General features: G+C 45.1%; 1 protein-coding gene across 3 annotated transcripts in view; it reads left to right on the top strand.

The window, feature by feature from the left end:
• The first annotated feature begins 1745 nt into the window (after positions 1-1745).
• The window catches only part of GRIA1 (glutamate ionotropic receptor AMPA type subunit 1), a 306086-nt gene continuing 293625 nt past the window's right edge, over positions 1746-14206 (top strand). The window contains exons 1-2 of one of the 3 annotated variants that reach the window (XM_082725138.1): positions 1746-1764; positions 5289-5426. In XM_082725138.1, coding sequence (XP_082581264.1) covers positions 5414-5426 — 13 coding nt within the window. In that variant the 5' untranslated portion in view covers positions 1746-1764; positions 5289-5413. Of the gene's footprint in view, positions 1765-1794; positions 2287-5288; positions 5427-14206 lie in introns of those variants that run through there. The other 2 variants (XM_082725137.1, XM_082725136.1) reach the window with 2 other exon arrangements.

The raw sequence follows: 14206 nt of genomic DNA, 5'->3' as shown, positions 1-14206 counted from the left end.
AAAAGATCCCCAGGTACCATTCAAAATAGCAAGAGACAAAAATATGCAAATGGAGAAATTATAAGAAGGAATCCTGGCATTACAGACTCCTAATGTTATCAGGGACCGTAGAGGTCTTTCCTGATCTGTTCTCTCACCTTCTCAAGCGGATGCTTACACTCCCTCTAGAATGTTCTTGCTCAATACTTTCTCTCATTAGAGCCTGAGGGTTAAGATCTTGGGCCTCAGAGTAGAGTTTCCTGTGTTCAAATCCTCATTCTCTTCCTTGTTAGTAATGGCAACTTGGGGAAATTATTAGGTCTCAGTTTCTTTATCTGTAAAAAGGGGGTGAGATTATCTACTACAGGCATCATTGTAGAATTAAGTGATGTGTGCATAGCCTGGCATATGGTAAACAAATAAACACTCGTGTTAAAAATCATTTGAGCTAATTAATAGATGTGCAGGTGCATAGGAAATTAGAAAGCATTTGACCTCTACGTTGTTCCTGGTTCCGGAGCTCTGTCAAACTTGGTGAGCTGTTTCTTGCAAATCCCAGCCCTCGTAGCGTCACGTGAGTGTGTGTAATTGAGCAATCCTGGCAAAGGAAGCGAGGAGCCTTGGGAAGAAATGGCCTAGTCAAATGCCAAAGCAAAATCAGGTCTGTTCTTCTTTCTAACTATAGAAAGGTAGAACTCGCCTTTCCTGTGCCATCATCTGTTGAGTGGGAGTTCTGACCAGGGCCGTGGGTCAACTGGTAATGCCCAGAACATTCAAGTTCATAGGATGGACCCTATGTTGGTCCTGAGGGTCCAGGCTCCATCTTAGTAGGTCTGTATTTTTATGATTTAGTCTGCAGAGCCTCCAGATTTTCATCTGTAAAATAAGGGTGGTGGCTACTTCACAGGGCTGGTGTGAGGAGAGAGTGAGGTCACACTGTGAAGTTGCTTCAGAAACTGCAAAGTGCTCTGTGATGGTTCGTGACTGTCACTTGGCAGCCCACACTACTTCCCTGAACACAGTTGTTCTCTCTACAGGTTATTTCGGTGGAGGCTCCAGTCCAGGAGGGTCTGTGGACTTCTCGTTTACATGGACATGACCAGCATCCAGAGAAAACTGAAAGAAGCCTGAATCTTCTCACTAGAATCCCTGCAAAATGACTCATGTAATTGCTCTAAGTATCCTTAGCCTTTGTTGTACACCCACACGATTCTGATGCTGTAGACTCCTGTGGCATGCAGGGAAACTGGGAAGGGGACCCATTTTACATGCCCAGGATCCGGAAGAGACCACCAATTCCTCCTGTAAAAGCAGACAGGGACCGCCAAATGTCCAAGCTGAGGCACCTGCCAATCACTCCAGATCCTCTGGTTTGCCTCTCTGTTATTCCTGTTAGGGAGGAAAAGGCTTTATTTTCCTTTAAAGCTCCTAGGAGGGATTTCTAGGGTCTTCCCCCTCAGGAATTAGTTGTAGGAATAATTGGGCCAGTGGAGTGCAGGAGATATATCCAGCACAGCCTGTGTGCTCCTAGAAAAAGTGACCTAGATCAAGCAGCGGGTGGATGGAGGACTATTGTGGGGACCCCCTGCCACCTACTGACTTGCAGCTGAACCCACATTTCCAGTAGCATCTGTAGGGCTGGGAGCTGGGGGAGGGTACAGAGAGAGCTGGGGGAGGGGAGGGGGAGAGGGAGGGGGTTGATCCTTTCAGGACCAGGCTCCCTGTATCATCCCCCAGCCCCAGCCCCCACCACCACCCATCTGCACACACAGAGAGGAGGAGAAGGTGAGGACTGGGAGACAGGGGGTGGTAGGCAGAGGAGGTCAGCCCTGGAACTTGAGCTGGCTTGGTGGGTATTAGCGCCGCCTGAGCTCGCAGCCTGTGTGAGTGTGAGGGGGAGAGCGAGAGCAAGGGAGGGAGAGAGAGGCAGGCTGCGAGAGGAGAGAGGAGAGGGGGAGCAAGCGCTCCGCCAGCATGAGGACGGGCTTCTCTTTTCCGTGCTCAGTTAATCTGGCTGTCAGTTGGTGTTAACGCTGCCGTTTAAGTGCTCGGATTCCAAGGGAAACAGACAAACCTCCCAGAAGGAAAGAAGGAAGCAAGCAAGGAAGGCAGGAACTGCAGGAGGAAAAGAAAAGGCAGAACAGAGAGAGGAATCAAGGGAAGGGGGGGAAATACCAAATCTATGACTGGACCTGGGCTTCTTTTTCGCCAATGCAAAAAGGAATATGCAGCACATTTTTGCCTTCTTCTGCACCGGTTTCCTAGGCGCGGTAGTAGGTGCCAATTTCCCCAACAATATCCAGATCGGTGAGTGAGAGGGGCAGCCTGGGGAGGGACTTTCTGGGTCTGGAATGGTTTTTTTTTTGGGGGGGGTGTCTGTGTCCCTCAAACCCCCTGCTATGGACTGTGCTTAGATAGAAAGCTGGGTGATGATGGAAGGCGGACTTGGACTGCCAGCAGGGGAGGGGGCTTCTCTTGATCAGATGAGGAGCAAAGGGAAGTGTGCATACACATATTTACACATACAAACACAGCTCCACACACACCACTCACACTCTAGGCATGAGCATGTGAAATGGAGGAACCACTGCTTTGAAAGAAAGAAAATTCAGGCTGTAGCGAGGAGGAAAGGGGTAGTGGGTGTTTAAAGGAGTTCACTCCATTGCTCGATAGATGGTGCCTGATTTTATTTATTTATATCAATATGTGTGGTGTATTTCTGTGTGTGATGAGGTATTAAATATGCACATATGTATTTAACTGACTGAGGTGATGATTTCCTTGCTGGAGGAGGGGAAAGAGACCCTCTGAAAGGAGTGAAGGGCGCTGGGTTTATCGCAGCCCCTGAAATAATGCCAGGAGGCCCCCACTCTAAGTCGAGGGGGGACTCTCATTCCTGCACTGGACGCCCCCAGCTGCCTTCTCTCTGCTGTCTGCCATGCTGGGCTGGTGGTCCCCAGTCCTCCGATCCCGGAACTTCTTAGCCTGCCTTTATTCCTGCCCTTGCCCCCACCTCATAGATGTGCCATCCACAGACATCGTCTACCTTTTACACATACATTAGCCCACACAGACACATGTTTCCCCTCCCTCTTAGCTGTCCCCATCCCTAGGCTCTATCTTCTTAACTTAGAGGCAGGTTTCAACATGCTGCCTGCCTTTTTGTTCCCCCTTTCCCCCTCCTGGTTGTCATGCTTCTAAAAGGACCCCTCACCGTCCCGGTATTTCTGGGGCAGCTGACAGATACTGCTTCTTTTAATAACAACGGGTGAGAGCAAAACAAACAGGAGCAATAACACCAGTAACAATGCGTGTCCACAAGGGCTCGGGGCTTCAGTGTGACCAGCGTGCCAGCACTGTGTGTGTCCTGGAATAGACCTAGCTGCTTTGCTTGGAGGCATTTTGGTTGGTTTGGGTTCTGTTTTCTCTCCCCCACAGGGACATAGCTCCACTAGGGAAAGTTGCTATTACTGGTACTTTGTGTTCTTTGTGTGAGTGTGGTGGGGGGGGGGGGGTAGAATATGGTGCAAGTCCTATTCTGCTGGGCACACATGTGCCGCAGTACCAGGCTCTCCCGGCCTCTCCAGCATGCCGGCTCCAAGGGTGGTTGGAACAGCCATGGAGTAACTTGCTTTGTTTCCTGACACCTGTTAAACTATATTCTGAAGTGTGTCTGTGTATATGTGTTAGTGCCTTACACGCAAAACAAAACTTCCTGCCTCGGGAGACACTTCCCTTGAAGCCCCATCTGTGCCGCCTACCTCCCCACCCCTACCCCCCTCTTTCATTCATTACGGAGGAGGCAGGGGACAGGGACGTGTTTGGGGTGTGGTCACCTGGTGGGGGGAGGGTGGGTGGAGCGTCAGAATCCAGCAGGAGTTTTTTGTTTTTTACTCTTTAAAATGGTGGCATATTAACATGTGTAAATCACTTGCTCTTCTGTGGAGAAGATTTTGTTTATGTGGGAACTTGCGCATGGCCTGTACGTTGCTGGTTGGAAATGCTTGTCTTGAGATGTGTACTTGCTCTCTCTTAAGTGTATTTGTATACAGCACTGTAGGTATGAACGCGGGGAGGTGGTTTGTGTTTTGGGTACGCATATGGGGTATGTGTCTGCCCCCATGTATCTCTGCAGATTTTTCATCATATTTAGTTCCAACTTATTTGTTCAACTGGTAAGACCATCGTTTGTTTTCAAATAAAAGGCTGAAACATTACATTGTAGGACAAATGCTGACAATATCACTGCCATCAGGTAGTATTTAATTCAACTTGTACGATTGCTAATAAAAGCCTCACAGTCCATTTATTGGTTCTGAAACACAAACACATACCCACTGTGTAAGAAGTTGTAAGTATACTACGTTGGGACTGTGATTACTGTCGAATCTGAGATAAACTTCTCTGTAAACATTCATTATAGTTCAGTCTCTGGAAATAGCTGATTCGAATCCGTAGAAATGGAATTCAATTCATTTTACATTGTCCACAGTAAATACAAAGGTCAGCCATGTACTCGTGCGTCTTGGAACTAGAGCCCCAACAGGCACCTTTGTTATGCTTTTCACTAGAATAGAATGTTCATACCCTCTTGACATTCTTAAACCCCCACACCTTTGAAGTCCAGGAATCTACCATGCAAATAGACACACCATGGCAATCTCTTATGTAACAAGCCATTCCTAGGTAGCTGGGATCATGAGTGTCAGAGAAGAAGCAAAATACTGTTTGTAAAAATTCAGGGTTTTCAGAAGAAATGAATAATATACCTCAGAGATGACAGAATAGTTAAACTGCACGCAGGTCTTGTCAGGTCAGAGACCAAAAGTGTCAAAGCGAAGGGTTATAGTGCTGAAGAAGCCCACAGGGTCCCAGAGCTAGATTTCCCCTGCAATATTTGTTAGTACTACTTCCTTTAAGTCTCTGTAATGAGGAATGGGTCCGATAGAGGAAAGATTAGGAGCAGCAAAGGTTTACATGCCCACAGAGCTTAGGCTGCCTGGATGGTTACAGGGGGGAGGAGGAAGAGAAACGCAGTTATCCTGTTTTCTCTGACCTCATCTGGGTTGAGGAGTGAACAACCAAATATTTGGGTGGAATGATGGAGGCTCTTGTCACATCCAAGTTCATCAGTGGAAGTTGAAGCCTCCATGTCCACTTGAGTCTCTCTGAACTCCCCTCCCCACCAGTGAAGGCTACAACTAGTGAGTTTGGCACAGGGAGAAGAAAAGGGCCCATCTGGGGTGGGGTGTTGGGGGATTAAACCCGTCTCTATCCCAGATACCATGTTGCATTTTCTTTCCTTGTAGGGGGATTATTTCCAAACCAGCAGTCACAGGAACATGCCGCTTTTAGATTTGCTTTGTCACAACTCACAGAGCCCCCAAAGCTGCTCCCCCAGATTGATATTGTGAACATCAGCGACAGCTTTGAGATGACCTATAGATGTAAGTAATCGCTGCTATTCCTGACATTTCTTTCTGCGATCGACCAATGAAAGGAGAGCGTGCGAGTAGGTGGTAGTGTTGCAAAAAACTGCTTGAGTTGTCATTCGTCTTCATAAGAGAAAGCCCTCCAAGAAAAATTTCCAGGGCCTTTTGAGTGATTCTATCAGTTGGTATTTTAGATCCTGGAATGCTTTAGAAAATGGGACTGCTTTTTCACTGTCAGCTAACTTTAAATGCCAGGACGATGGGTGCTTGGGTTGACTGCCTCTTCCCTACCTTGCAGAGGTTTTCTTCTTCAGCTGAGAGAGTTTCACACATAAGAAACTTCGGAGAGATGGAGAATTAAAGATAAGGACTTGGGAAATGCGGTTTAAAACGCTTACGACTCTCCTGTGCACAAGTTAAAAGGAGAAAATATACCCGTAGCTGATTAGAAAGGATATGTGACAAGTTGTCTATCTGGTTCCCCACTTTGGGAAATGACCTGAACTTTTGTAAAGTTGGCGCCTTGATTACTTCCAAAATGCTTTGAAGTGATTGATGCTTAAGACATAGTTTGTTGGATGGCCTCTGAGAGATGATCTCAAGGAGAACGAAGAGAGAAGTCTCTGACATATGAATTGAATGCATAGGAAAATGTGGGCAACAAATACCATTTTGAGTTTTTCTCACAACTAGGACTGAAAAGGAGACCTGTGTGGTTCCATGATTACAATTTGATGACAGATGGTGGCATAAAAATTAATCAGTAGAGACATTTTCCCTTCAGGGATTAAACTCAAGTAGGAATTTCTGGCATGGAGGTGTGAGCTGAATGGCCAAGAACAACTGGCGACCCAAATCTGGGTTAAACTGGTTAAATAGGCTTTGTGTGCCCCTATGGACTTGGTGACTCCTACTGAGCTTTGCACAAAGACATAGATCACATTTCCTTCACCTCTTTCCCACATTCCCCCACGGTGGGCTCTCAGTGGGTTGAACTGAATGTGCATTCTGCATGGAAAGCTCATATGGAGAATTTGGAATTCTCCCTATTCCTAAGACCACCCACAAGATAATGTTCATACAAAGTCCCAAGAATTATGATTATACCAGATTCCACTTATTGAGGATTTACTGTGTGTTAAGAACTATGGTAAGTATTTTAGAGACAATTATATTAGCATTTATTATCACTTATTGAGCACCACAATGGCCCCTGCAATGCACTATTTTTCATGTGTTAGCTGATTTAATCCCCACAGGCACCGGAGGGGGCACTATGTTACCTTCTTTTTAGGAAACTGAGGCTGCACCAAGTTACATAACTTGCCCAGGGTTGCCCAGGAAGTAAATGGTGGTCCTGTGACCCCCACATTCCATGTTCCTGGCACTGTGACAGGTACACTGTTCTTTATGGTAGCCTGATCAATCTGCTTAGATTACCCAAGAAGGAAAAGGAAGTTTTCGGAGACTTTTAAGGCAGTGGCTTGATCAAGCACTTAAGGAGAGAACCTTATAGTGCTTCGAATTATAGCTGTGATTTTACACAGGAGTGACCCATTGAATAAATAAAATAGCAGTTTTGCATTTTGGTAACACTGAGGTTGAAAATTTTATCTACTGTGTTATTCACTATCCTTTAAAAAAAGCTGGAGTTTAATTTTGAGGTATGTGTTCTGTGAAACCATCTCCCTGGAAAGCTGAATAATGTTGAGGAGGTAACCTTCCTTCCTTTTGATACAGCTTAGAGTAAAGCCTTTGAAAGGAGGATTTGGGTGTGGGCATCAACATATCTAAAACCTGCCTATAATTATGCATAATATTTTACCCTTATATGCATATGCTAATTTGTTTACTGAGGAGAGGCTCCACAGCTTCTGTCATACTCCATAGCTTTTGTCATCTCTCAAAGGGGCCCCTTACTCCAGAAGGATTACTTGCTTAAGGAATCAGGAAAAATAAGTGGCTGGTGTGTGCATTCACTTATAGTGCTGAGAATGGTCTACAGCAGAGTTTGGTGGAATGAGATGTTAACTGCTGTCCTAGTGTCAAGATGTTGACTGGCAGGACAAGATAATAAAAGACAGAAAAAAAAAGAGGAGGAAATGTTCTGAGGCCAAAGGTGGTGCTTCTGTATTGTTATCTTAACTACCTAACACTTGATCTCCAATAGGGTTGTTGGCCATTTACTGGGGAGATTGAAATAGGATACACATCCTATTTCATGTCATCCATGGTGCTTAGTGAACCTGGAGTGAAGAGATCTAGGTTCTTAAACTTGATTTGTGCCATGTACCGTTGCACAGGTTTCTATTAATTTTGGCCATCCTTTAAATGTTTCTTCAATACTCTGAACTGAGATGGACCCTGGGAAAAGAAATGATAAAAGGCCCTTGCTTTCAAGTAGCTTATGGTGCAGTGGGTAATGTTGCTGTGGGGATTGTATGAGAAGCAATAATGCTGTCTTGTGCTTAGCTCTCTATTTTTTCTCTTTAGCTCCAAGATCAGAGCCAGTACTAGGCAATTTGCATGGCAGTGCTGGCATTGTAATTCCCAGCCTGCCTGGAAGATTCTCTGTTAACTTTTATAGGAGCCCAGGAAACCTTCTGGAGCTATGTTCCCTATGGTCTTTTGATTTGGGAAAACTGTACATTTGTCCTGATTGGAATTAAGTAAAACATGTCAGAGGAAGTAGACAGGTTTTCAGTAGGCTACACTAATTAATCATTTATGAAAAACCAAGAAAAGCATCTTATTCAGGTGAAATCTGAATCTGGTGAAATTTTGAAATCTGGACTAGTAGTTAAATTAAGTGCCTCAGTTTTACCTCCAGAAAATAACTAAATACTTGTTTTTCTTTCTTTTTTTGATTTTATTTATTTATTTATTTAGAGAGTGTGCATAGGGCGGAGGGGCAGAGTAAGAGAGGGAGAGAGAATTTCAAACAGACTCCCTGCTGATCATGGAGCCCTACCGAGGGCTTGATCTGAGGACTCTGAGATCATGACCCGAGCTGAAATCAAGAGTAGGACGCCCAACTGACTGAACCAACCCGGTGCCTCCCTAAGTATTTGTTTTTCCGTAATGTTTGCTGTCATTTGGTTCTTTTCCTGCCCATTTTGCTATTCACTATCCCTCCACCAGAGGGTAGAGAAGGGAAGGGAGAGGAAGTGTAAGGAGAACTATTCCTGCTGGAAATGTTGGCATGAGAGGATTACAAAGGGAAAATGATGCTTGTATGGTAGGGGATGAGGGGAACATGGAAGAGGAGCACTGCTACCACCAGTGGCCAGATGAGAGTTTTGTATGTTCTTTGCATTCGAGCTTTCTTGCTTTCCTTGTCCGCCGTCATTAAGGGATAATAAAGTCACTGAATCAGCAAATGCCTTACATTTTCCTCTCAGCACTCATCCAAGCCTAGAGGGGCAGGAGTTGAGGAGACTGTTCATAGAGACTGTAGTTAACTGACCAGCTATTCAGTTTAGCTTGGTGCCTTTGTGGTAGGTATAGATAAAGGGAGAGATGAGATGCAGATTGGGGTTTGTATTGGATGTCTAAGGAGCAGTCACAACTTAATTCTTACCTTTCCATTCATTCATGCTGCACATATATACTGAATGCCTAACTTCATTCCCAGTACTGTCCCAGTGCTAGGAATATAATGGCCAACAAAGAAGACACAGTCTTTTTCCTAGTGGGGGTTACAGTTTTAGCCAGAAAGACCTCAATCTTTAGTGCATAGAAAATTCAACCAGGGAGCGTATTTAAAGCAAGACTTGGAGATGGATTCTGGACCTCTGAGTAAGAATATTCAAGAGCCAACACTGGGGGGATTCCATAGTAGTTAGTATGGGGATCACACTTTGAGAAACTCTTTAATCTAAAAAGCTTTCCATTCCCTTAGCACGTGTGTTTGAGCCCTTAATCAAGCCCAGACATGGTTTTAAGCACTAGAAGTACAGGCAAAAGTAAGACATGTTCCCTGCCCTGTAGGACTTTATCCCTAGTGAGGCCGACTGTCCTGTAAAGAGAAAATTACAATGTCGTATTGGAGTAACAATTTGTAGGGAGTGTTGGAGATGCCCTGAGGAGTGGATGTGGCCTCCCAGAGGGTGGTGGCAGAATTGAGTCTCAGTGATAAATAGCAGCTTTCCAGGAAGACAAGGTAAGGGGAGCAAAAAGGGGGTGAGGCAAGTGTGTTCTGGCAGAGGGAATGACAAGTACAAAGGTCAAGGGGATAACTTTACTGTACTACTCTCTTGCTCTGGCCTCTTGTGGAAGTCCAGGCTGGGCCTCTCATCCATTTATCTAATACAGCAGAAGGGGTCACCTAATGGCCATCTGTAAGCAGGTACAGCACAATATTTAAAAATCATGGAATTTCACATCAAAATTTGGGTATCTTAGGTCTCTTTGATATTTTAAAAGATGTGGCAATTTTGGATCTCACATCTATATAGCCCCAATTTGCCAGGATAGAGGTGGGAGTACTCCATCGAGATGGTTACTTTCCCAACCAGCCCATTTTATTTAGCTTGCCTGTCCCTTGGAAGCACTCTGTTTTCAAGCCCTAGTTGGTTTGTCCTGCATTGTTGCCTTGATATGTGTCTATAAGTCAACTTCACCACCAGAATGTGAAACACTGTCCAGAAAGGTCATGTATATCTATGGTTCAGTGTTGCTGACAACACCCAGCAAAGGGCTGTACCCCTAATACAAATGAACCAATATCTCCAGAAGCCAAGGAATCACACAGCACAAAGATGCTCAGAGCTAGAGCGCCTGGGTGGGTCAGTTGGTTAAGCCTTCAAGTCTTGGTTTCTGCTCAGGTCATGGTGTCAGGGTTGTGGGATCAAGCCCCACATTGGATGCATTGGATTCCACACTCAGCATGGGGTCTGCTGGAGATTCTTTCCTTCCCCATTCCCCCTGCACACTCCTTCTCATGCTCATTTGCTGTCTCTGTCTCAAATAAATAAATAAAATCTTTAAAAAAAACAACAACAACAACAAGATGCTGAGAGCCTATGTGGCAGTCAGGTGGAGGCTAATTGCCTAATGATAATGGGTTTCCCTCTGTTATAGACCCACTCACGAAGCCCAAGGGGGATCTAGCCAGACTTCAGGCATGGATAGCAGACAGATGGCATCTTAGCTCTTGCCTAAGAGTCCCTCATCATTTTAGAGTTGCAGGCTAATATTTCAGTGAATTTAAAATGCACAGGGCTTTTTGGAAAATGGCATAAAAATCTAGATTTCTGGCTTCTCTAAAAACCTTAGGGCATCAGGCAGCCCTGGACCTACATTCCTGCTCAGCTTCTCTTGTCTAGAGTTGAGAAGTGCCGTCCTCTTTCTTTTTTCTTTCCTTTAAGATTTTATTTATTTATTTATTTATTTATTTATTTTTGAGAGAGAGAGAGAGAGAGAGGAGCAGGGGGAGGGGCAGAGAGAGAGGGACAAGCATACTCCCCCCTGAGCAGGGAGCTCTACATGGGGCTCTATCCCAGGACTCTGAGATCATGACCTGAGCTGAAGTCAGATGCTTAACTGACTAAGCCACGCAGGTGCCCCAGTGCTGTCCTCCTTAGGCATAAGGCATAAACTCTCAACTTCACCAGAGTCTTCAGCACTCCCTGTTGTACATGTGGTCAGTGTAACAAAATTATACTGCTTCCCAGGCATGGAAGCAAGCCAGTCTGCTCACACCTAATTTATATCCTTCAGTACATGTCATTTCATTATTTCATTCCAATCATATCTCTTCTTCACTCTATAACTAATAGTGGAGGACACAAAAGGTATGTAACTTCTGTTCTCAAAAAAATCTGTATGTAGTAATGAAGAGAATAGAGGGCTGGTTCTAGGTAAACAAAGATGATCTCAGAGACCTACCATGTGACAGACCCTTCACATAGATTGTCCTTGAGTTTTATAACAATCCTGAAAAATCATTAGCCCCATTTTGTATATGATGCTCTGGAGACTGAGTCAAGTAAGGGCCTTCCCCGTATTCTAGAGTGGAGAAGGACTGAGCCAGTATTTGTAGTCAGCTTTCGGGACTCCAAAACTCAGTGGGCTTTCTCCCTTCCAAAATGCATGACTCTACGGACACAGAAAAGAAAAAGAGCAGTAAGAGAGTCCAACACAAGAAGTGCCCCAGTGAAGTTTATGATTCAGGGTTAAGAGCTAAGTCTTCTGAGGCAGAGCATGGCTGTGCATAATAAGCAAGACTCCTGGGGAGGTTGAGGCGGCCCTGAAAGGTGGAGCATGTGTTTGTGGTTGGGAGGTGCAGAGTTCAGAGTCCGTCTCCTGCATCCACCCTGTGCTCTTGGTTAAAGTGCAGATGTCCGCCTATCTCCCGCTGATGTTACAAATCTGAGTGTGGCTTTTTCATCTTCACCCATGCCTTGACTTTAAGACATGTAGTCATCAACATGTGTCTGTTTTTCACTCTGGGTTTTTTAAAAAAGTAATATTGATAACACAAGCTTCTTGGTGTCAAGGTTTATGAACATTGCTTCTTCTGACTACATTGAAGACTCTGCTGAGATCAGTGAGACTACTGCTCTCTCAGACACTCAAGATAAATGGTTAAGATTCATTCATTTGTTCATTCCTTCAAAACATCGTCATTGCCCTCCATGAGCCTATGTGCCATTACTGCTCCCCTCCCACACCCTAGCAGACAGCAGTCATTGACTACACAGTTCTTTCCCAATGAATATAGACATGGCCTGAAATTATTTTTCTCTTTTCTTTCTTTGTCCTTCCTTTCTTCCTCCCTCCCTCCTGCTTGCTTGCTTCTTCCTTCCTTCTTCCCTTCCTCTTCTCTCTTCTCCCCTTTTCTCCTCTCCTCTCCCCTCCCCTTCCCTTTCCTTTCTTTTCTTTTTTCTTTCTCATCATAGCATTCCAGGCAGCTACTTCAAATTGCTCAGAGTCGAAGTTGATGCAAAAGATAAAAATCCTTTCACCACTACAAGACATCACACTAGGAATAGAGGAAAATAAAATGCATTAGGCATTGATTCTCTCCTCAAGGTGCTCAGGTTCTTAAAGGGGAAATAGGCATGCACAAAACACCTGATATAATGGAGAGGTTTTCTCTCTCTTTCTTTCCTCATATCCCCCCCCCCCCGCACCCCGCCCAAAAAACACACCAAGTTTTAAGCAGCGAAAAGTATGTGAATTGGGATTTGAAGACATGGGTTCAAATTCTGGACTATCTATCCCTAGGAAACATTCCTGTGTGTGACTTTGGAAAAGCACCACCGCCCCAACCTTATTTATAGAATAAAGCTCTTAGCATTTCTGAGAGTCCCTCTAGGGCTGTATTTCTATGGTGAGAGTGTAAGAAAACTCAGGGACAAACTGTTTAGAAAAGAAGCTCTTCTATCAGCGACTAGTTCGACTGAGAATCTAAGGAAAGCTCTGAACTTACCCCCAGCACATTACACATCTAGGCTACATTTTGTAAACCAGGGCAAGAATACTAAGCCTCCCATGGGTCTCAGGTGCATTCATTCAATATTCAACAAGTATTTATGGAGCGCTTACTACCGTGAACGAAAACAGAAGGCAGCCCTGTGCTCATGCAGCTTACCAGCTAGTGAGAGATGGAGATATTGTCAAATGATTGTACAGACGGGTGTATCATCATAGACTGTGATAAAGAAGGGGCCATGATTCAATGGAAGCATAGTACAAAGGAATCAGCTCTGGGCAGAAGGATGAATAGGTGTTTGAGCCGAGAACTAAAGGCTTTGAGCGATGTGGTACTTGGAAAAGAAGGCATATTCTAGAAGCTTCCTGAGCAGAAGCATGAGAGGAAGGGAAATGAAGGGTGTGGGGGGCTGGAAAGGATGGCAAGGGCGAGGCCTTGTGGGCCCTGTTACAGATTTTGATTTTTAGCCTAAGAGCTGTGGGAAACCCACTGAAGGGTTTCAAGCAGAGAAGTGTCATGTTCAGATTTCTGTTTTCTCACCAGGAATCAGATGCTCGAGAGCACTTTGCCACTTTCATGTTCCCTGAAGACTTTCTGCTTATGTAGCAATGATCTTTGTGCCTTTACTCCTGTTGCCAATTTGGGATAAAGTCTGGCAGATGGGCAGAGGGCTGGGGACAGACGCTGGGGGGAAGGGAAAGCTGATGACTGGGTGTAGGGGTAAGTTGTCATGTGTGCTCTGTGGTGTGCTCGTGGGTGTGCTCATGGGAACTGGAGGCTGATCCAGCACAGGGCTGGTAAGCTTGGGCTTGCAAGTGAGGAGTCAGCTGGAGTCCCCACTTACTTCATCAGCAGGAACCTTGATGTGCAGTCAAACCGGCAGTTCAATGCTGTTTCCTCCACTTGCAGCTACAAACCTTTCCTTCCCTGTTCCCCTGTTGAAATTCTGTCTTTCTGGTTAGTCCTAGCCCTTGTATCACCTTCTCCAGGAAGCCTTCCTTGCTTTCCCATGTTCACACCCACCTCCTCTGCCCCTTGGCCCTTTGTATCTTCCCCAGAGCAGTGGTCCCAGGTAGCACTGGGTTTTAGTCCCCAGGACCCTTGTCTTATCTGACTAAGCAACTTGAGAGCAGTGGCTGCATTTTCTTGAGCTTCCTATCACAGTGTCCACCACAGAACAGCATTCAGCAATGCTAGTTGAATGGATGAATGAATGAATGAACAAATGAATGCATAGCTGTGTATTACGTAACATGGGGGCAGTGATGAGAAAAAGCCTGAACTACTGCCATTTATGGGGGTTGTGCTTTAATATTATGAGTTTTGAGAGTTTCAATAGGCTGCATTGTAAATTCCT

This window comes from Mustela nivalis (genome assembly GCF_964662115.1).
Source record: "Mustela nivalis genome assembly, chromosome: 3".
NCBI lineage: Eukaryota > Metazoa > Chordata > Mammalia > Carnivora > Mustelidae > Mustela > Mustela nivalis.
The sequence above is the reverse complement of the archived record's forward strand: the minus strand, read 5'-3'. Positions and strand labels throughout refer to the sequence as shown.